This window comes from Somniosus microcephalus, unplaced genomic scaffold (assembly GCF_052327205.1).
Source record: "Somniosus microcephalus isolate GS21.2 unplaced genomic scaffold, FLI_Smic_1.0 unresolved_chr1, whole genome shotgun sequence".
NCBI lineage: Eukaryota > Metazoa > Chordata > Chondrichthyes > Squaliformes > Somniosidae > Somniosus > Somniosus microcephalus.
In genome coordinates this window covers 44,631,565-44,654,235 of record NW_028225179.1, presented here as the reverse complement: position 1 = coordinate 44,654,235, position 22,671 = coordinate 44,631,565, and the positions used below count along the sequence as shown (strand labels likewise).

Here is a 22,671-nt window from a genome sequence, read left to right as displayed (position 1 = left end):
GGAGCGCTGCTTCGATCAGATTGGAATCAGATGGGTTCAGGGGGAGGGTGACGCACAGCGCAGGGCATGTTTTACTCTTGGTTCTAAGCACAACTCGCAAACAAACCACTGACGGGCATCACGCACGCTAAGCAGCCAGTCTGCACCGAGAGTGGTCTTTCCCCCAAATGATTCAGGAAGAAAGGAGACATTTCAAGGAAGAAACGGGAGCCGCGTCCCCTCTTTAAATTTCTTGTTAACTATATAAAAGAATGAATGACATTGTAACCTATTATTTCAAATTCCTTGAGGGTTTTTAAAAGCGGGACCGCCACCCCAATAAAACCAGACGAACCTGCTGCAGGCTGAATAAAGTGCGAATTACCTCGCATTACAAAGCACTGAAAAACAGGCCATTCAGCCCAACGTGTCTATGCCGGTGTTTGCGCCCCTCACGAGCATCCCGCCACCACTCTTTATCGCACCCCATTAACACATCCTTCTATTCCTTTCTCTCTCTCTCTCTCTCTCATGTGCTTATGTAGCTTCCCCTTGAATGCTATTTGCCCCAAATACTCCCTGTGGTAGCGAGTTTCACATTCTTGGCACTCTCCGGGCAAAGAAGTTTCTCCTGAATTCCCTGTTTGATTTATTAGTGACGAGCTTATATTTATGGCCCCCTAGTTCTGGCCTCGCACGCAAGTGGAAACATCTTCACCACGTCTAACCAATCGAAACCCTTTCATAATCCTGAAGACATCCATCATGTCACCCCTCAGCCTTCTCTTTTCTAGAGTACTTGGAGTAGAGTTCCCACAATACAACAGTGTCGGCACTCCAAAAAAGTACTTCATTGGCTGTAAAGCGCTTTGAGACGTGCCGGGGGATGTGAAAGGCACTGTATAATTGCAAGTCTTGCTTTCTGGCTAGAGAAAAGCCCCCCCAGCCCGTTCGATCTTTCCCGATAGAACGGAAAGTTAAACCCGACACAATTCTAGTCAATTTTATTTTGCACCTTCTCCCTGTGGCAGCAAGGTTCACATTCGCACCACTCTCTAGGCAAAGAGGTTGCTCCTGAATTCCCCGTTTGATTTATCTGTATCCTTTTTAATAATACTAATCTTATTCCTCCATCTTCCTCACTCCCCATCTTACCCCATTCCTCATTCATGGCTGGCTTTCCACTGCCGTCGGCACACCTCAAGATAAACCCCTACCATAGAAGATAGGAGCAGGAGTCGGCCATTCGGCCCCTCGAGCCTGCTCCGCCATGCAACGCGATCATGGCTGATCATCCAAACTCAGTACCCTGTCCCTGCCTTCTCCCCATATCCCTTGATCTCTTTAGCCTTAAGAAATATATCCAACTCCTTCTTGAATATATTTAATGAATTGGCCTCCACTGCCTTCTGTGGTAGAGAATTCCACAGGTTCACCACTCTCTGGGTGAAGAAATTCCTCCTCATTTCTGTCCTAAATGGCTTACCCCTTATCTTTAGACTGTGACCCCTGGTTCTGGACTCCCCCGCCATCAGAAACATCCTTCCTGCATCTAGTCTGTCTAGTCCTGTCAGAATTTTATAAGTTTCAATGAGATCCCCTCTCATTCTTCTAAACTCCAGCGAGTATAAGCCCAATCGACCCAATCTCTCCTCATACGTCATTCCTGCCAATCTTTTAGGAAGTAGAAATCTGATCATGGGTTAGACTACTTCCAGGAATTTTTTTGGGGGGCGGGGGGGGGAAAGAGACAGAGGAAGAGGAACAGAGACATGTTTGCGACCGATTTAAACAGCTTTTACAGACGATATCATGCCCTTTCACAGCTAAATCTGTCAAAGCTGCTTACCTCCAAGGCCTCCAAAGACACATAGCTGGCAATTGCAAATCCATCGATGATGTCTTCCTCGCACGACGTGGATTCCCTTCTCCTGCGCCTGGGAGGCCTGGGCCTGGAAGAGCCGGGAACCTCCACTGCTTCTCGGTCCGATCCAGAGGAAGGAGAATAGGGCCTGGAGTCCCTGCCCCCAGTCCCGGTCATCTTCCTCTCTCGGTCCCTCTGGGACCTGGATCTCCTGCTCTGGCGATAACCACCTGCTCTGGGCAGCCCATCCATTTCTTTTTGTGCGAATTATCAGTCCGAATATAAATATTAAGGGGTGATTTAAGTCCAACCCCCTTTTCCACTCTCCCTAAAGTCTTGCAGTCATAGAGAAGAATGCAACGTGTGTGTGTGTCTGGTTTTTTTTAAAAACTTATTGCAAGCTAACCCAGAAGAGGATAAACACCAAAAAAAAAGTTCCAGAAAGGGTTTGGTGTTGGTGGTGGGGAAAAAAAGCACCAAAGAACAAGATCTCCTCAAACACATTCCATGTGTGGGTTTACATAAGCCTGCTGGAATTATACTCTCAAGGGATTACCCCCCAAAAAAAAACTATCCTTCGACAGACTTCCCCATTCCAGAAAAACACAAATCTGGATGAAGAAAAGATTGCACCTTGTGTATATATAGAAAACCGAAGTAGATCAAGATTGCATCTTTGGGATGATCTTTGCTCTGAAGAATATTTTTTCAAAATTTAGGGGAGGGTGTCTCGATTCCAGGCTTTTCTTTTCCTCTCGGCTGGTCTTGCAATAAGTTAGGGAGCTGTGGGTAGGGTTAGAAGAGAGAAAGCTGGGTCTGCTGCTCAGCAATTTGCACAAAAAAAGTGGGGGGGGGGGGGGGAGGGGGCAGAAAAAGAAAAAAAATTGACAAGTCAGTTCTTAAAGAATGACAAGTCAGGAACTTTTCCACGACCCCCTTCTCCAAAAAAGTGTTGTTTGTTCTTCCAAACTTGGTATAATCCTCTTCAGAAATTAAAAAATAGATATATATATACACATATAAAAACCAAGTAGGTTGAGGTTGGTTGTATAATAAATATCCGCCGACGGAAAATGAGCATCCACTGGGAATGGGGGGGGTGGCCGGCGCCTTTAAGAGGCCAATGGTAGCGTGCGGCCCCCCTCCTCCTCCTCTTCCTCCTCCTCCTCGGCGCAAACGCTGGGGCTCCTCTGGCCCTTGGGCGGCTCGCCTTCCTCCTGCGGCCTCGGCCGGCGCCTCATTCGCTCCGGCCGTCGGCCCGGTGGCCCCGATCGCCTTGCTCGGCCGTCCGCCATCTTGTCGTCGCCGCCGCCGCCGCCATTACCAACATGGCGGCCGAGGGCTAGTTTTTCGAGCTTTTTAATTGCCGTCCGAATTCGGTAACTCGGTAACTGCTGTCAAAGAGGGGAAGAGAGAGAGAGGCTTTGTTCCGTTTCCAAAAGCCTTCCCACCAACAAACCACTCCCTCACTCTCCTTCCTCTTTTCGCTCCGCCTTTTCCTTTCTTCTCTCTGCTGCTTCGGCTCTTCCTTTTCCTTCCTTCGCTTGCTCGCTCCCGACAGCGCGTTGCCGACGTGATGACGCACCTGCGCTCCTCGCCAGTCAAAGGAGTTGCGACGCGCGCGTCCACGCGGGACGTGATGGCGTCACCAACCGCGCTCCTCCCACCCACCCGCACGCACTCGGGGTGACAGATCTGCGGCGCGCTGACGTCACTGGCCCCGCCCTCCCACTCGGTTGGACGGACAGCGGGCGTGTGGGAGACGCGCTGATGTCAGCGGCGCACACACGGCCCCGCCCCTACGCTCATCCACTCAGTCGGACAGACGAGCTGACGTCAGCCGGCCCCTGAGTTTGGACGGACGCCTGAGGGAGACGTCCCAAGCTCCGACCCCCACGCTCCACCCACTCAGTTGGACAGGGGCCGTGAGACGTGCTGACGTCATGAACCAGGGTGGGGGGGGGTGTGTGTGAGCCGCGCTGACGTCATCAGCACACTCAAGGCCCCGCACCCCACGCCCTCCCTCTCGGCCGCGTGAGTGTGACGTGTTGACGTCAGCTGGCCCTGCGTTTGACAGACGCCTCAGTGAGTGAGACGCGATGACGTTAACCGGCCCCCCACGCCCTCCCGCTGAGTCGGACAGGGCGCCTGAGGGACGTGCTGACGTCATCCGGCCCCGCGGGGGGCCCCCCTCCTCCCACTCAGCCGGACAGGCGAGTGAGCGACGCGTGACGTCAGCTGGCCCCGGTGATGGACCGATGCCTGGGAGACGCGCTGACGTCACTAGCCCTTGTGTTTGACGGACACCTGAGAGAGATGCACTGACGTCGGCGGCCCCTGCGATTGACGGACGCCGGAGAGCGATGCGCTGACGTCACCGGCTTCGACGCAGCGCGAGGGCTCCGCCCGTTATTTCAAATTCAGCCGCCATTCCAAAACCGTTTTTCCTTTGACCCCGCCACCCACCCCCGCCCCATGCCCCACGGGCCGAAGTCAATTTGGCCAAGCCGCCATTTTATTTGGCCAAGCTGCCATTTTATTTGGCCAAGCCGCCATTTTATTTGGCCAAGCTGCCATTTTATTTGGCCTCTCCCATGTCTTCCATCCAATCCACCAAGTAATGGTGGTGGCGACACTTTATACAGCCCTCCACCGCCAGACTCCCAGCTGAGCCGATGAGGGGGATCTGACAGCCCGCTATGATGGAGATATCTTTCGCCCCTCCAACACCACGCTCAGGTAGGACCGCACCCCGCTCGCCCAAACCCTCGACTCCCATGCAGCAAAAGCAGCTCGACGGCGCCTTTCACCGCCTCGGCACGTCTCCGAAGCGTTTGACTTTCGAACACTGACAGACCATCACAAGTGCAGGTCAATAGACGCTCGGGTCCATCCGTCATTCCTCATACGTCATTCCTGCCATCCCAGGTATCAGCCTGGTGAATCTTCGCTGCACTCCCTCCATGGCAAGAACATCCTTCCTCAGATAAGGCGACCAAAACTGCAAACAATAGTCAAGGTGTGGTCTCACCAAGGCCCTGTACAACTGCAGCAAGACATCCTTGTTCCTGTACTCGAACCTTCTCGCTACGAAGGCCAACATATAAATTGGCCAGAAAAAGCAGAAATTGTGGCCGCGGGATCTTTTCCGTCCACCTGAGAGGGCAGACGGGTCCCTCGGTTTGATGTCTCGTCCGAAAGACTGCAGCTCCGACAGTGCAGCGTTCCCTCAGTACCTAGAAGGACAAGGGCAGCAGGCGCCTGGGAACACCATCACCTACCAAGTTCCCCTCCAAGTTACACACCATCCTGACTTCGAAGTATATCGGAGGTGCCGTCTTTTGGATGAGACGTTAAACCGAGGCCCCATCTGCCCTTTCAGGTGAACGTAAAAGAACCCACGCACACTATTGGAAGAAGAGCAGGGGAGTTATCCCCAGTGTCTGGCGGCCAATATTTATCCCTCAACCAACATCACTAAAACAGGTTATCTGGTCATTGTCACATCGCTGTTTGTGGGAGCTTGCTGTGCACAAACTGGCTGCCGCCTTTCCTACATTACAACAGCGACTATGCTTCAAAAGGACTTCATTGGCTGTGAAGCTTTTTGGGACGTCCTGAAGCCGTGAGAGGCGCTAAATGCAAGTCTTTTATTTTCTTTCACTGGAGTGTCAGCCTGGGTTTTGTGGTCAAGAATCTGGAGTGGGGCTTGAACCCACAACCTTCTGCCTCAGAGGCGAGAGGGGTACCCTCTCTCAGAAAGTGCGCCGGCTTTTTCCACGAGCAATCCAGTTAGTCCCACTCCCCCGCTCGTTCCCCATGTCCCTGCAATTATTTCTCCTTCAAGTGTTTATCCAATTCCATTTTGAAAGCTACTATTGAATCTGCATTCAGCACCCTATCAGGCAGTGCAGTCTAAACCCTAACCACCCGTTGCATAAAAAAAGGTTTCCCCTCATATCGCCTCTGGTTCTTTTGCCAATCACCTTAAATCTGTGCCCTCTGGTTACCGACCCTTCAGCCATTGGAAACAGTTTCTGTTTATTTACTCTATCTAAACCCTTCATGATTTGAACACCTCTCTCAAATCTCCTCTTAGAAACATAGAAGATAGGAGCAGGAGTAGGCCATTCGGCCCCTCGAGCCTGCTCCGCCATTTAATGAGATCATGGCTGATCATCCAAACTCAGTACCCTGTCCCTGCTTTCTCCCCATATCCCTTGATCCCTTTAGCCTTAAGAAATATATCTAACTCCTTCTTGAATATATTTAACGAATTGGCCTTCTGTGGTAGAAAATTCCACAGGTTCACCACTCTCTGGGTGAAGAAATTCCTCCTCATCTCTGTCCCCCTTATCTTTAAGAAGTCACACAACACCAGATTATAGTCCAACAGTTTTATTTGAAATCACAAGCTTTCGGAGCGCTGCTCCTTCGTCAGGTGAAGTGGAGCGATGCATAAAGACACAGCTTATATAGACAGAGAATAATCACAGAATCACAGAAACCCCACAGTGCAGATAGAGGCCATTTCGGCCCATCGAGCCTGCACCGACACATATCCCACCCGATCCCCGTAACCCCTACACCAACACATATCCCACCCTATCCCCGTAACCCCACGTATTTAATCCCCCTAACACGAAGGGTCAATTTATCATAGCCAATCAACCTAACCCGCACATCTTTGGATGCCAGATGTTTACAGGTAATCTTTCTAACTGCCATTTATCACACCTCAGCAGAGAGATAGTCACAGCAATCAAAGGTGTGAATGGTATCCAAACAGGTTAGTCAGGAAAACATTACATCAAAGAACAATGAGGTGGGGTCAAATGTTGCAGATGCTGGGGTCTGTATGAAAAACAAAAAACAGACAAAAAACATTTTTTTTTGCTGGAAATCACAGCAGGTCTGGCCGCATCTGTGTAGAGAGAACAAGCCAACGATGACTCGAGTCTGGGTGACCCTACGTCAGGTGGGGTTACATGTAGCGTGACATGAACCCAAGATCCTGGTTGAGGCCATCCTCATGAATGCAGAACTTGGCTATCAGTTTCTGCTCTACGATTTTGCGTTGTCGTGTGTCTCGAAGGCCGCCTTGGAGAATGCTTACCCGAAGATCGGAGGCTGAATGTCCTTGACTGCTGAAGTGTTCCCCGACTGGGAGGGAACACTCCTGCCTGGCGATTGTTGCGCGGTGTCCGTTAATCCGTTGTCGCAGTGTCTGCATGGTCTCGCCGATGTACCATAGAAACACAGAAGATAGGAGCAGGAGTAGGCCATTCGGCCCTTCGAGCCTGCTCCGCCATTCAATGAGATCATGGCTGATCATCCAAATTCAGTACCCTGCCCCTGCCTTCTCCCCATATCCCTTGATCCCTTTAGCCTTAAGAAATATATCCAACTCTTTCTTGAATATATTTAATGAACTGGCCTCCACCGCCCTCTGTGGCAGAGAATTCCACAGGTTCACCACACGTTCCTCCTCATTTCAGTCCTAAATGGCTTACCCCTTATCCTTAAACTATGATCCCTGGTTCTGGACTCCCCGGCCATCAGAAACATCCTTCCTGCATCTCGTCTGTCCAGGCCTGACAGAATTTTATCGGTTTCGATGAGATCCCCTCTCAATCTTCTAAACTCCAGTGAGTACAAGCCCAATCGACCCAATCTCTCCTCATACGTCATTCCTGCCATCCCAGGTATCAGCCTGGTGAATCTTCGCTGCACTCCCTCCATGGCAAGAACGTCCCTCCTCAGGTAAGGCGACCAAAACTGCACACAATACTCAAGGTGCGGTCTCACCAAGGCCCTGTACAACTGTAGCAAGACATCCTTGTTCCTGTACTCGAACCCTCTCGCTACGAAGGCCAACATACCATTTGCCTTCTTAACCGCCTGCTGCACCTGCATGCTTACCTTCAGCGACTGGTGCACAAGGACACCCAGGTCTCGTTGCACTTCCCCTTCTCCCAATCTATTACCATTCAGGTAATAATCTGCATTCCTGTTTTTGACACCAAAGTGGATAACCTCGCATTTATCCACGTTATATTGCATCTGCCATGCTTCTGCCCAATCACCTAACATGTCCAAATCATCCTGGAGTTTCTCGGCATCCTCCTCACAGCACACACGCCCACCCAGCTTTGTGTCATTTGCAAACTTGGCGATATTACATCTAGTTCCCTTGTCTAGATCATTAATCTATATTGTGAATAGCTGGGGCCCAAGGACCGATCCCTGCGGTACCCCACTAGTCACTGCCTGCCACTCGGAAAAAGACCCGTTTATTCCAACTCTTTGCTTCCTGTCTGCCAACCAGTTCTCTATCCAAGTCAGTACCTTACCCCCAATCCCATGTGCCTTAACATTACACGCTCGCCTCTGAGTCAGAAGGTTATGGGTTCACGTCCCGCTTCAGAGACTTGAGCACAAAAATCCCGGTTGACACTCCAGTGCAGTACCGAGGGATCGCCGCACTGTCGGAGGTGCCGTCTTTCAGATGAGACATTAAACCGAGGCCCCACCTGCTCTCTCAGGTGGACGTAAAAGATCCCACGGCGCTATTTCGAAGAAGAGCAGGGGAGTTATCCCCGGTGTCCTGGGCCAATATTTATCCCTCAAATCATCAGGGCTAAAAACAGATTATCTGGTCATGATCACATCGCTGTTTGTGGGAGCTTGCTGTGCGCAAGCGGGCTGCCGCGTTCCCTACATTGCAACAGTGACTACACTTCAAAAAGTACTTCGTTGGCTGCGAAGCGCTTTGGGACGACCGGCGGTTGTGAAAGGCGCTATACAAATGCAAATCTTTCTTTCTCAACTTGTCCCTGCCACCTTCAAAAACTTGCGTACAGATGCCCCCAGGTTGTTTAAAATTGTGTGTTGGCGACATCAAAAGCACGCAACACTTCATAGAATGATACAGCACAGGAGGAAGCCATTCGGCCCATCGTGGCTCTGCCAGGTCTTTTGTCGAGCTTTCCAATTGGCCCCGGTCCCCCTTTGCCCACCTCGGTCCACCTGAATTAAGATGGCAAGCCAAGCAAGAAAGTTGGCCACCGCTTTGATTGGCCACCGCACACGCCAATCCACGAGCAGCCTGGCTACGATTGGCTTAAAAAACAAGAAGGACGCCCGTCGCTGATTGGTTAGAGCCTTGGGCTGAGCAGCTGTCAATCAAAGCCGGGAGCCGGGGCTGTGATTGGTGCGATTGGCTTCCGGTCAATGCACCCTTGCTGCTGCTGCAACAACAAGGTGGGGTGGGGAGGGGAAAGATGTGGACGGCGCTGAGCAACGGGGCTCCCTTGCAAGAATTTCAACCGTAACCCAGCTCCTCACGGCTTGTGAGCCTTCCTGCAGTTGCCCTGCACAACGACTTTTCTTTCAACATTAATCCAGTTTGTAACCTGCCCAGGATCAGAGTGGGGGGGAAGCCAGATATCTACCCAGGCCGCACATACACAAACTGCAAGCCAGCTCAGTCAGAGCCTGAGGCAGGGGGCTCCAATCCATCACTAAAATCCAGAGAACAGCGCAACTAACAAGGTAACAGCCTTCATTTCAAATGATTTTCCGGGCGGTCTGCCTGAAAAGGTGGTGGAAGCTGATTCCATGAATTATTTTAAAGGCGAGTTGGACAAGTACTCTCTCTCCCCTCCTTTAAGATGCTCCTTAAAACCTGCTTCTTTGACCAAGCTTTTTGGTCATCTGCCCCAATATCTCCTTACATGGCTTGGTGTCATAATTTGTTCTATAATTGCTCCTGTGACGCGCCAGGCCTGTGCCCCGGCCAATATTTATCCCTCAATCAACATCGCTTTTTTTAAAAAAAACATTATCTGGCCATTATCACAGTGCTGTTTTTGGGAGCTTGCTTTGCGCAAATTGTCTGCCGCGTTTCCTACATCACAACAGTGACTACACTTCAAAAAGAACTTCATTGGCTGTAAAGCGCTTTGGGATGCCTGGTGGTCATGAACGGCGCTATAGAAATGCAAGTCTTTCTTTCTTGGTATGTTTTCTTCTTAGGCAGTCCCTCGGAACCGAGGATGACTTGCTTCCACATTAAAAATGAGTTCTCAGGTGACTGATGGGTCCAATGCGGGACCTACAGTCTCTGTCGCAGGTGGGGCAGACGGTGGTTGAAGGGGCGGGTGGGCGGGGTGCTTGGGTTGCCGTGCGCTCCTTGCGCTTGCTCCTGGCGAAGAGACTCGAGGTGTTCGCCGCCTTCCCGGATGCTTCTCCTCCACTTTGTGCGGTCTTGGGCCAGGGATTCCCAGGTGTCGGTGGGGATGTTACACTTTTTCAAGGAGGCTTTGAGGGTGTCCTTGAAGCGTTTCCTCTGCCCACCTGGGGCTCTCTTGCCGTGCCGGAGTTCCGAGTAGAGTGCTTGTTTTGGGAGTCTCGTATCGGGCATGCGGACAATGTGACCCGCCCATCGGAGCTGATTGAGCGTGGTCAAAGCTTCGACGCTGGGGATGTTGGCCTGAGCAAGAACACTGATGTTGGTGCGCCTATCCTGCCAATGGATTTGCAGGATCTTGCGGAGGCAGCATTGGTGGTACCTCTTCAGTGCGTTGAGGTGCCTGCTGTACATGGTCCATGTCTCTGAGGCATACAGCAGGGCGGGTATCACTGCTGCTCTGTAGACCATGAGCTTGGTGCCGGGTTTGAGGTCCTGGTCTTCAAACACTGATGTTTTACTATGTTAAAGACGCTATATAAATACAAGTTGGTGTTGAGAATGAGGAACCTACAGCGATATGGACAGAAAGCAGGGGGGGTTGGAACTAAGCACGACGGCTCTTTCGAAAAGGCAGCACAGGCACGACGGGCCGAATGGCCCACTGCTGTACTCTAAGCTTCTATAATTTCCTGGGGTTGTGACTTTTACTTGCTTAGAATGATTTTTTTCTCAATGAATTTACATTCCTGTATCGCCCTTGGGGCGGCCCAAAGCGCCTCGCGTCCACTGCGCTGCTTCGGAACCGAATGCCGTGGCCGTTTTGCACACAGCAAGATCCCACCAACAGCAACAGGGATGGCCACTTGTTGCGTGTTCTGCCGATGTTGGTTGAGGGAAGAAAGAAAGATTTTTGCATTTATATAAAGCGCCATTTCACGACCTCGGGACATCCCTAAGCGCTTTACAGCCAATGAAGTACATTTGAATTGTAGGCACTTGTAATGTAGGAAAAGCGGCAGCCAATTTGCGCACAGCAAGGTCCCACAAACAGCAATGTGATTATGACCAGATATTCTGTTTTTCGTGTTGCTGGATGAGGGATAAATTTGACCCCAGGACACCGGGGTGAACTCCCCCTGCTCTTCCAGTTGGGGCCTTGGGATCATTTACGTCCACCTGAGATGGCAGACGGGGCCTTCGGTTTAACGTCTCATCTGAAAGACGGCCCCTCCGACAGTGCAGCGCTCCTTCGGTCCTGCCCCTCCGACAGTGCAGCGCTCCTTCACCACTGCCTCTCCGACAGTGCGGCGCTCCCTCAGTACTGCCCCTCCGACAGTGCGGCGCTCCCTCAGTACTGCCCCTCCGACAGTGCGGCGCTCCCTCAGTACTGCCCCTCCGACAGTGCGACGCTCCCTCGGTACTGGTAACCGGGGAGTGTCGGCCTGGATTTGTGGGGCTCGAGGTGGGGGGATGGACGGTGGTGATGGAGCTGAACTTTAATGCTGCAAGAGCTGATTTGGGGGGGGAGGGGTTATGGACTACAACGGTTCTCGGAGCCCCTGAGTTAGGATGAGGATGGCACAGATTTCAGGAGGACATCGCCAGACTGGTGAAATGGGCAGACACGTGGCAGACGAAATTTAACAGTGACGTGTGAAGTGATACATTTCGGAAGGAAGATGGAGGAGAGGCAATACAAACTAAATGTACAATTTTGAAGGGGATGCAGGAATAGAGACACCTGGGTGGTGTACGCACACAAATCTTTGAAGGCAGCAGGACAGGTTGAGAAGGCTGTTCTATAAAAAAAAAAAAAAATAGCACATGGGATCCTTGGCTTTATAAATAGAGGAATACAAGACAAAAGCAAGGAAGCTATGCTAAACCTTTATAAATCACTCATTAGGCCTCAGCTGGAGTATTGTGTTCAATTCTGGGCACCACCTTAGGAAGGATGTCAAGGCCTTGGAGGGAGTGCAGAGGAGATTGACCAGAATGGTACCAGGGATGAGGGACTTCAGTGATGTGGAGAGACTGGAGAAGCTGGGGTTGTTCTTCTTAGAGCAGAGAAGGTTAAGGGGAGATTGACCAGAATGGTACCAGGGATGAGGGACTTCAGTGATGTGGAGAGACTGGAGAAGCTGGGGTTGTTCTTCTTAGAGCAGAGAAGGTTAAGGGGAGATTGACCAGAATGGTACCAGGGATGAGGGACTTCAGTGATGTGGAGAGACTGGAGAAGCTGGGGTTGTTCTTCTTAGAGCAGAGAAGGTTAAGGGGAGATTGACCAGAATGGTACCAGGGATGAGGGACTTCAGTGATGTGGAGAGACTGGAGAAGCTGGGGCTGTTCTCCTTAGAGCAGAGAAGGTTAAGGGGAGATTGACCAGAATGGTACCAGGGATGAGGGACTTCAGTGATGTGGAGAGACTGGAGAAGCTGGGGTTGTTCTCCTTAGGGCAGAGAAGGTTACCAGGAGATTTGACAGATGTGTTAAAAATCACAAAGGGTCAGTAACCAAAGGAGACATATTTAAGGTGATTTGCAAAAGAACCAGAGGCGATATGACAATTTTTTTTTAATGCAATGAGTTGTTGTGATCTGGAATGCGCTGCCTGAAAGGGCGGTGGAAGCAGATTCAATAGTAACTTTCAAAAGGGAATTGGATAAATACTTGAGGAAAAAAATATTACGGGGTTGGCGGGGGAGGGGGCGGGGAGGTGGGGAAGAGCAGGGGAGTGGGATTAATTGCACTGCTCTAACAAAGAGTTGGCACAGGCACGATGGGCTGAAAGGCCTCATTCTGTGCTGCGTCATTCTATGAACGAGCCGCATTGCCTCTGAGTTAGGGAGGGAGAAAATCGGCCATGGTTTCTCCTTCTGAGCACTGTAGGGTGACCTCTGCTTGTTTGTGTGCCTATCTGTGTATATACATCCGTCCCTTGCCCCATTGTTCCTGTTAATTATATCACCATCACCCAATTGGAATTGGCTCGATCTTATCTCCAATCTCCAAACTTGATCAGGTTAAAAGGCATTGCATAGCGGCTGCCCTGGACAAACGCAGCGAGTCCAGACCCCTCTCTTGGCCCCTGGCCCAAGCCCGCCTGCTCCCTTCGGTCTTCCTGCCAACTTGGGCAAGCCACGCTGAGGAGATGGCGTCAGGTAGGACTGCCAAGCTGCCGCGAGGATGATGCCAGCATTTTTTTGATTGGGTACTGAGGTTTTGAGTCTGTGCTCGAGAGTGTGTCAGTCGTGGCTCAGTGGGTATAACACACTCGCCTCTGAGTCAGAAGGTTCTGGGTCCGAGCCCCACCCGCTCCAGAGACTTGCGCTCCTTAATCTGGGCCGACACTCCCCAGTTGCTAGTGCCAAGGGAGCAGTGCACTGTTGGAGGGGCAGTACTGAGGGAGCGCTGCGCAGTCGGAGGGGCAGTACTGAGGGAGCGCTGCGCAGTCGGAGGGGCAGTACTGAGGGAGCGCTGCACTGTCGGAGGGGCAGTACTGAGGGAGCAATGCGCATTCGGAGAGGCAGTACTGAGGGAGCACAGCACTGTCGGAGGGGCAGTACTGAGGGAGCGCTGCACTGTCGGAGGGGCAGTGCTGAGGGAGTGCTGCACTGTCGGGGCAGTACTGAGGGAGCGCTGCACTGTCGGAGGGGCAGTACTGAGGGAGCGCCGCACTGTCGAAGGGGCAGTACTGAGGGAGCACTGCACTGTCGGAGGGGCAGTACTGAGGGAGCGCTGCACTGTCGGAGGGGCAGTGCTGAGGGAGTGCTGCACTGTCGGGGCAGTACTGAGGGAGCGCTGCACTGTCGGAGGTGCCGTCTTTCGGATGAGACGTTATATCGAAGGCCACGTCTCTCCTCTCAGGTGGACGTAAAAGATCCCCCAGCCGCTATTGGAAGAAGAGCAGGGAGTTCTCCCTGGTGTCTTGGGCCAATATTTATCCCTCATCCAACAGCACTAAAAAAAACGATGTGGTAGTGCAGTGGTGATGTTACTGGTAATCTAGAGGCCTGGACTAATGATGTCGTTGAGCAGAAGTTCCAATCCCACCTTGGGCTGTTGTGGAACTGAATTTTTAAGAGATTGAGTAGACTAGGCCGATACTCTCTAGAGTTTAGAAGAATGAGAGGTGATCTCATTGAAACATATAAAATTCTTACAGGGCTTGACAGGGTAGATGCAGGGAGGATGTTTCCCCTAGCTGGGGAGTCTAGAACCAGGGGTCACAGTCTCAGAATAAGGGGTCGGCCATTTAGGACTGAGATGAGGAGAAATGTCTTCACTCAGAGGGTGGTGAATCTTTGGAATTCTCTACCCCAGAGGGCTGTGGAGGCTCAGTCGTTGAGTATATTCAAGGCAGAGATCGATAGATTTTTGAATGCTAAGGGGTGGGGTGGGAAAGTGGAGTTGAGGTCGAAGATCAGCCATGATCTTATTGAATGGCGGAGCAGGCTCGAAGGGCTGACTGGGTTATTCCTGCTCCTATTTTTTTAGGTTTTCCACATTGCTGTTTCCGGAAGCTTGCTGTACGTGAATTGGTTGGCACATTTCCTACCTTACCAAAGCGACTGCATTTCCAAAAAGTACTTTGTTGGCCTGAAGCGCTGAGGCCAAGAAGAGTGCTGTCGAAATGCAAGTCCTCCCTTTCTATGGATGTGAACCAGTTCATTCACTCACTACAAGGGGGGTGGCGTCCCGTAAATGGGGGGGCCGTGCTCCCATCAGTAATTGATCTTGTTTTACCCCCCCCACACCTAACCGGGCCTCTGACCAGTTTGCTCGGCATCTGAGTCTCGTCTGTGAAGATTTAGTTCAGTAAGCCACAGAAAATCTCAATTTAGCGGATAAATTTACAGAGCCCCCCTCTCCCCACGCACGCGCACACGGCAGGAAAGACCCAGGCTCCATCCCCGGCCTGTGCTTAGTTAGCTGATCTCGTCTGGTATGTGTGGTGCTGGGCGAGGGCTATAATTAGACCCAAGTACACCGGGGAGGGTGGGAGCAGGGCAGGAGAGCTTGTGCAGCATAACCGAGGCTCTGAGGCAGGTTCAGGCCCAGTGCTCGCTCGCTCTGTCTCTCTCTCTCCCGGAGTGGCCGTCCAGCGCTGGAGCGTGGCTGAGGGAGCGATGAGCCGTCGGACGTTCCTTTATGACACCCCTTGCGGTTCAGCACCTGACCGTCTCTGTCTCTCTCTCTCTCTCTCTCCCCCAGTCCACGGGCTGCCTTGGATTGAACTCCATCCTCCGCACCCAACCATGACGCGGGACGTCCGGCTGGAGTATGAGATCGCGGCCAGCGACTTCTACCAGAAGTATAATCCCAGGGAGGTGATTGGAAGGTGAGCGGCCCATCCGTGAAGGGTTCGATGGGCTGTCCGGTTTGTGTTTCTTCACCCCCCCCCCCCCACCCCCACTACCTCTCCCTGTGCACATGTGTGCTCGTTAGTGTGCTTGTGTGTGTGTGTGTCTCGGTTAGTGTGTGTGTGCGTGTCTCGGTTAGTGTGTGTGTGCGTGTCTCGGTTAGTGCGCGCGCGCGCCTCGGTTAGCGCGCGCGCGCGCGTGCCTCGGTTAGCGCGCGTGCGCGTCCCGGTTAGCGCGCGCGGGCGCGCGTCCCGGTTAGTGCGCGGGCGCGCGTCCCGGTTGGTGCGCGCACGTCCCGGTTGGTGCGCGCGCATCCCGGTTAGTGCACGCGCATCCTGGTTAGTGCGCGCGCGTGCGCGCGTCCCGGTTGGTGCGCGGGCGCGCGTCCCGGTTGGTGCGCGGGCGCGCGTCCCGGTTGGTGCGCGGGCGCGCGTCCCGGTTGGTGCGCGGGCGCGCGTCCCGGTTGGTGCGCGGGCGCGCGTCCCGGTTGGTGCGCGGGCGCGCGTCCCGGTTGGTGCGCGGGCGCGCGTCCCGGTTGGCGCGCGGGCGCGCGTCCCGGTTGGCGCGCGGGCGCGCGTCCCGTTTGGCGCGCGGGCGGGCGTCCCGGTTGGCGCGCGGGCGAGCGTCCCGGTTGGCGCGCGGGCGGGCGTCCCGGTTGGCGCGCGGGCGGGCGTCCCGGTTGGCGCGCGCGCGTCCCGATTGGCGCACGCGCGCGCGTCCCGGTTGGCGCGCGCGCGCGTCCCGGTTAGTGCGCGCGCGCGCGTCCCGGTTAGTGCGCGCGCCCCGGTTAGTGCGCGTGCGTCCCGGTTAGCGCGCGCGCGCGTCTCGGTTAGTGTGTTTAAATTCATTTATGGGATGTGGGTGACATGAATCAGTTATTCATGAAAGAGAGACTTATGTAATAATACTGAGTGGCCTGCGGGTGGCGCTGTCCAGGGAGAGTATAAATACTCGGGCACGGGCACGGGCCCAGCTTGCGCAGGACATTCTTAACAGGAACTAGTGAAGGACACAACTAGACCTCCCATGTTGTGAAACAGTTGATTAAAGCTTTGTTTAACGCTTAGACCAAGTGCCTAGTAGTTTTCTTGCGTCAGTGGGCATCGCTGGCAATGCCAGCATTTATTGCCCTAATTGCCCTTGAGAAGGTGGTGGTGAGCCGTCTTCTTGAATCACTGCTGTCCGTGTGGTGAAGAAACTCCCACAGTGCTGTTAGGGAGGGAGTTCCAGGATTTTGACACAGCGACGATGAAGGATCGGCCGATATATTTCTAAGTCAGGGTGGTGTGTGACTTGGAGGGGAACTTGGAGGTGGTGGTGTTCCCATGTGCCTGCTGCCCCTGTCCTTCTAGGTGGTAGAGGTCGCGGGTTTGGGAGGTGCTGCCGAAGAAGCCTTGGCGAGTTGCTGCAGTGCATCTTGTCGATGGAACACACTGCAGAGATGGTGCGCCGGTGGCGGAGGGAGTGAATGTTTAAGGTGGTGGTTGGGGTGCCAATAAAGCGGACAGCTTTGTCTTGAATGGTGTCGAGCTTCTTGAGTGTTGTTGGAGCTGCACTCATCCAGGCAAGTGGAGAGTATTCCATCACACTCCTTACTTGTGCCTTGTAGATGGTGGAAAGTCTTTGGGGAGTCAGGAGGTGAGACACTCGCCACAGAATACCTAGCCTCTGACCTGCTCTTGTTGCCACAGTATTTATGTGGCTGGTCCAGTTAAGTTTCTGGTCAATGGTGACCCCCAGGATGTTGATGGTGAGGGATTCGGCGATGGTAATGCTGTTGAATGTCAAGGGGAGGTGGTTAGACTCTCGCTTGTTGGAGATAGTCACTGCCTGTCACTTGTGTGGCGCAAATGTTACCTGCCACTTATCAGCCCAAGCCTGAACGTCGTCCAGGTCTTGTCGCATGCGGGCACAGACTGCTTCATTATCTGAGGAGTTGTGAATGGCGCTGAACACTGCAGTCATCAGCGAACATCCCCATTTCTGACCTAATGTTGGAGGGAAGGTCGTTGATGAAGCAGCTGAAGATGGTTGGGCCTAGGACACTGCCCTGAGGAACTCCTGCTGCGATGTCGTGGGGCTGTGATGATTGACCTTCAACCACCACAACCATCTTCCTTTGTGCTAGGTATGACTCCAGCCAGTGGAACGTTTTCCCCCTGATTCCCATTGACTTCAGTTTTACTCGGGCTCCTTGATGCCAGACTCAGTTAAATGCTGCCTTGATGTTAAGGGCAGTCACTCTCACCTCACCTCTGGAATTCAGCTCCTTTGTCCATGTTTGGACCAGATCTGTAATGAAGTCGAGAGCTGAGTGGTCTTGGCGGAACCCAAACTGGGCATCCGTGAGCAGGTTATTGGTGAGTAAGTGCCGCTTGATAGCACTGTCGATGACACCTTCCATCACTTTGCTGATGATTGAGAGTAGATTGATGGGGTGGTAATTGGCCGGGTTGGATTTGTCCTGCTTTTTGTGGACAGGACATACCTGGGCAGTTTTCCACATTGTCGGATAGATGCCAGTGTTGTAGCTGTACTGGAACAGCTTGGCTCGAGGCGCGGCTATTTCTGGAGCACAAGTCTTCAGCACGATAGCCGGGATGTTGTCGGGGTCCCTAGACTTTGCTGTATCCAGTGCGCTCAGCCATTTCTTGATATCGCGTGGAGTGAATCGAATTGGCTGAAGACTGGCTTCTGTGATGGTGGGGACCTCAGGTGTAGGCCGATATGGATCATCCACTCGGCGCTTCTGGCTGAAGATGGTTGCAAACACTTCAGCCTTGTCTTTTGCACTCGTGCTGGGCTCCACCATCATTGAGGATGGGGATATTCTTGGAGCCTCCTCCTCCCGTTAGTTGTTTAATGGTCCACCACCATTCACGACTGGATGTGGCAGGACTGCAGAGCTTTGATCTGATCCGTTGATTGTGGGATCGCTTAGCTCTGTCTATAGCATGCTGCTTCCGCTTTTTAGCAGGCATGTAGTCCTGTGTTGCAGCTTCCCCAGGTTAGCACCTCATTTTTAGGTACACCTGGTGCTGCTCCTGGCATGCTCTTCTACACTCCTTATTGAACCAGGGTTCGTCCCCTGGCTTGATGGTAATGATAGTGAGGGATATGCCGGGCCATGAGGTTACAGATTGTGGTGGAATACAATTCTGCTGCTACTGATGGCCCACAGCGCCCCATGGATGCCCAGTTTTGAGCTGCTAGATCTGTTCTGAATCTATCCCATTTAGCACGGTGGTAGTGCCACACAACACGATGGAGGGTGTCCTCAGTGTGAAGACGGGATTTCGCCTCCACAATGACTGCGGTGGTCACTGTTACCAATACTGTCATGGACAGATGCATCTGCGACAGTTGATTGGTGAGGATGAGGTCAAGTAGGTTTTTCCCTCGTGTTGGTTCTCTCACCGCCTGTCGCAGGCCCAGACTGGCAGCTATGTCCTTCAGGACTCGGCCAGCCTGGACAGTAGTGGTGCTACCGAGCCACTCTTGGTGATGGACATTGAAATCCCCCACCCAGAGTACATTCTGTGCCCTTGCTACTCTCAGTGCTTCTTCCAAGTGGTGTTCAACATGGAGGAGTACTGATTCATCAGCTGAGGGAGGGCGGTAGGTGGTAATCAGCAGGAGGTTTCCTTGCCCATGCTTGACCTGAAGCCATGAGACTTCATGGGGTACGGAGTCAATGTTGAGAACTCCCAGGGCCACTCCCCTTACTGACTGTATACCACTGTGCCGCCACCTCTGCTGGGTCTGTCCTGCCGGTGGGACAGGACATACGCAGGGATGGTGATGGAGGTGTTTGGGACATTGGCTGAAAGGTATGATTCTGTGAGTATGACTCTGTCAGGCTGTTGCTTGACTAGTCGGTGGGACAGCTCTCCCCACAAGTCCCCAGGTGTTGCAGGGTCGACTGGGCTGGGTTTGCCGTGTCCGTAGCCGGTGCCGAGGTCGATGCCGAGTGGTCCGTCCGGTTTCATTCATCTTGTGTTTCGTAGCGGTTTGTTACAACGGAGTGGCTTGCTGGGCCATTTCAGAGGGCAGTTAAGAATCAACCACATGGCTGTGGGCCTGGAGTCGCATATAGGCCAGACCGGGTATGGACGGCAGATTTCCTTCCCTAAAGGACATCAGTGAACCAGATGGGTATTTATGACAATCCGAGAGTTTCATGGTCACCATTACTGATACTAGCTTTTTATTCCCGATTTATTTAATTAATTAACTGAATTTAAATTCCCCAGCTGCCGTGGTGGGATTTGAACTCATGTCTCTGGGTCATTAGTCCAGGCCTCTGGATTACTAGCCCAGTGACATTACCACTATGCTACCGTTAGTGTGTGTGTGTGCGCTCGTTAATGCAGTCGCCCTCCCACCGGCAAGGGCCAGCAGTGTGCGGGTTTGGCGATCGGACGGAGCAGGGGTAGTGGCGGCTCTCCCTCTGAGGCCCTGCTAACGTGCCAGCGTTGCCTTTCCCCAGGGGCGTGAGCAGCGTGGTCCAGAGATGCGTCCACAAGAGGACGGGGAGCGAGTACGCGGTGAAGATCATCGAGGTGACGGCCGAGAGCATGAGCCAGGCCCAGCTGGACGAGGTCCGCAGCTCCACGCAGAAGGAGATCGAGATCCTGCAGATGGTCTCCGGCCACCAGAGCATCAGTAAGAAACTGGCCGCGCGTTTGCTTGCTTGGCCGCCCTGTAATCTCCTGTCCCCCCACCCCCCCTCCCCCCCCCCCCCCCCACCCACCACCCCCCGGGCAAGAGGAAGCAAGGCAGGGCTCAGACCTGCGATGGTTTTAAAAAGGGGAGATGAGGCGGGGGGCAAGGGAATGAGCTTCTGGAGTGGCAGAGTGAGGTGTAGACTTGGATGATTCTGGTGCTATGGGCCGCAGCCTGGGAGTCTCATTACTGTCCAGGCTGTGGCCCGCAGCCTGGGAGTCGCATTACTGTCCGTGCTGTGGGCCGCAGACTGGGAGTCGCATTACTGTCGGTGCTGTGGGCCGCAGACTGGGAGTCGCATTACTGTCCAGGCTGTGGGCCGCAGACTGGGAGTCGCATTACCGTCCGTGCTGTGGGCCGCAGCCTGGGAGTCGCATTACCGTCCGTGCTGTGGGCCGCAGCCTGGGAGTCACATTACTGTCCGTGCTGTGGGCCGCAGCCTGGGAGTAGCATTACTGTCCGTGCTGTGGGCCGCAGCCTGGGAGTCACATTACTGTCCGTGCTGTGGGCCGCAGCCTGGGAGTAACATTACTGTCCGTGCTGTGGGCCGCAGCCTGGGAGTCGCATTACTGTCCGTGCTGTGGGCCGCAGCCTGGGAGTCGCATTACTGTCTGTGCTGTGGGCCGCAGCCTGGGAGTAGCATTACTGTCCGTGCTGTGGGCCGCAGCCTGGGAGTCACATTACTGTCCGTGCTGTGGGCCGCAGCCTGGGAGTCGCATTACTGTCCGTGCTGTGGGCCGCAGCCTGGGAGTAGCATTACTGTCCGTGCTGTGGTCCGCAGCCTGGGGGTCACTTTACCGTCCGTGTTGTGGGCCGCAGCCTGGGAGTAGCATTACTGTCCGTGCTGTGGTCCGCAGCCTGGGAGTAGCATTACTGTCCGTGCTGTGGTCCGCAGCCTGGGGGGTCACTTTACTGTCCGTGCTGTGGGCCGCAGCCTGGGAGTCGCATTACCGTCCGTGCTGTGGGCCGCAGCCTGGGAGTCGCATTACTGTCCGTGCTGTGGGCCGCAGCCTGGGAGTCGCATTACTGTCGGTGCTGTGGGCCGCAGCCTGGGAGTCGCATTACTGTCCGTGCTGTGGGCCGCAGCCTGGGAGTCGCATTACTGTCGGTGCTGTGGGCCGCAGACTGGGAGTCGCATTACGCCTGAGCTCTGCGCCAATTTCCTGCCAACGCTCGTCCCACGGACTTGGCACATTGAGGAAGGAAGCGTAGCAGTATGTGGCGGTGGTCTGGGTTGGGGGGTTTGAGCCTGGGGTGGAGGGTGTGGAATAGGAACTTCCTGTGAAATTTCATTGCAAGGTGACTCCTTTCACTCTTTCTTTCCAGTCACGCTAATCGATTACTTCAGCTCGGCGACTGTCACCTTCCTTGTGTTTGACCTGTAAGTACCGAAGGTTTCCATGTACCTTTTAATTAATGAATGACAGGAGAGACCCAGGTCACAGCCTAGTAGGTAGAGGTCTCGCCCGGTGTTGTCCAAGACACCCACACACTCACGTGCACACACACACAAACGCGCTCTGCACTGTCCATGCACACTCCCCATGCACACCTGCCCCCCGCAGACGCACGCACACCCCAACCACCGTGCGCACGCACACACACACACTCGGTCTCTGTCTCGCAAACACACTCACACATGCTCTCTCTCTCCTGCACGATCTCTCTCGCTCGCGCGCGCGCTCTCTGTCGCACCAGCACGCTCTCGCACCAGCGCGCGCGCGCTCGCATGCAACACACAGGCACACACGCCCCCCAACCACGCCCGCACACCCCCCCTCTCTCTCCGCCCCCCCTCTCTCTCCGCCCCCCCTCTCTCTCCGCCCCCCCTCTCTCTCCGCCCCCCCTCTCTCTCCGCCCCCCCTCTCTCTCCGCCCCCCTCTCTCTCGCCCTCTCTCTCCGCCCCCCTCTCTCTCCGCCCCCCCTCTCTCTCCGCCCCCCCTCTCTCTCCGCCCCCCCTCTCTCTCCGCCCCCCCTCTCTCTCCGCCCCCCTCTCTCTCCGCCCCCCCTCTCTCTCCGCCCCCCCTCTCTCTCCGCCCCCCCTCTCTCTCGCCCCCCCTCTCTCTCCGCCCCCCTCTCTCTCCGCCCCCCCTCTCTCTCCGCCCCCCCTCTCTCTCCGCCCCCCCTCTCTCTCCGCCCCCCCTCTCTCTCCGCCCCCCCTCTCTCTCCGCCCCCCCTCTCTCTCCGCCCCCCCTCTCTCTCCGCCCCCCCTCTCTCTCCGCCCCCCCTCTCTCTCCGCCCCCCCTCTCTCTCCGCCCCCCCTCTCTCTCCGCCCCCCCTCTCTCTCCGCCCCCCCTCTCTCTCCGCCCCCCCTCTCTCTCCCGCCCCCCCTCTCTCTCCGCCCCCCCTCTCTCTCCGCCCCCCCTCTCTCTCCGCCCCCCCTCTCTCTCCGCCCCCCCTCTCTCTCCGCCCCCCTCTCTCTCCGCCCCCCCTCTCTCTCCGCCCCCCCTCTCTCTCCGCCCCCCCTCTCTCTCCGCCCCCCCTCTCTCTCCGCCCCCCCTCTCTCTCCGCCCCCCCTCTCTCTCCGCCCCCCCTCTCTCTCCGCC

General features: G+C 54.4%; 2 protein-coding genes across 8 annotated transcripts in view; one reads left to right on the top strand and one right to left on the bottom strand.

Annotated features, from left to right (window-relative positions):
- LOC147094885 (autism susceptibility gene 2 protein homolog) overlaps positions 1–3,415 on the bottom strand; it is a 138,627-nt gene extending 135,212 nt beyond the window's left edge. For 4 of the 6 annotated variants that reach the window (XM_085974507.1, XM_085974508.1, XM_085974512.1 and 1 more), the window contains exon 1: positions 1,829–3,414. In XM_085974507.1, coding sequence (XP_085830633.1) covers positions 1,829–2,095 — 267 coding nt within the window. In that variant the 5' untranslated portion in view covers positions 2,096–3,414. Of the gene's footprint in view, positions 1–1,828 lie in introns of all 6 variants that reach the window. The other 2 variants (XM_085974511.1, XM_085974513.1) reach the window with 1 other exon arrangement.
- A 756-nt stretch (positions 3,416–4,171) lies between these two features.
- Positions 4,172–21,526, top strand: LOC147094884 (phosphorylase b kinase gamma catalytic chain, liver/testis isoform-like). 2 transcript variants are annotated; one of them, XM_085974505.1, is made up of 4 exons: positions 4,172–4,582; positions 15,252–15,378; positions 19,890–20,065; positions 21,452–21,526. In XM_085974505.1, the coding sequence occupies exons 1-4, from the start codon at positions 4,543–4,545 to the stop codon at positions 21,508–21,510; spliced, it is 402 nt and encodes a 133-aa protein (XP_085830631.1). In that variant the 5' UTR covers positions 4,172–4,542; the 3' UTR covers positions 21,511–21,526. The 2 variants fall into 2 exon arrangements, with proteins under 2 accessions (XP_085830631.1, XP_085830632.1); XM_085974506.1 differs by lacking the exon at positions 4,172–4,582 and adding an exon at positions 9,080–9,397.
- Positions 21,527–22,671: the final 1,145 nt, after the last annotated feature.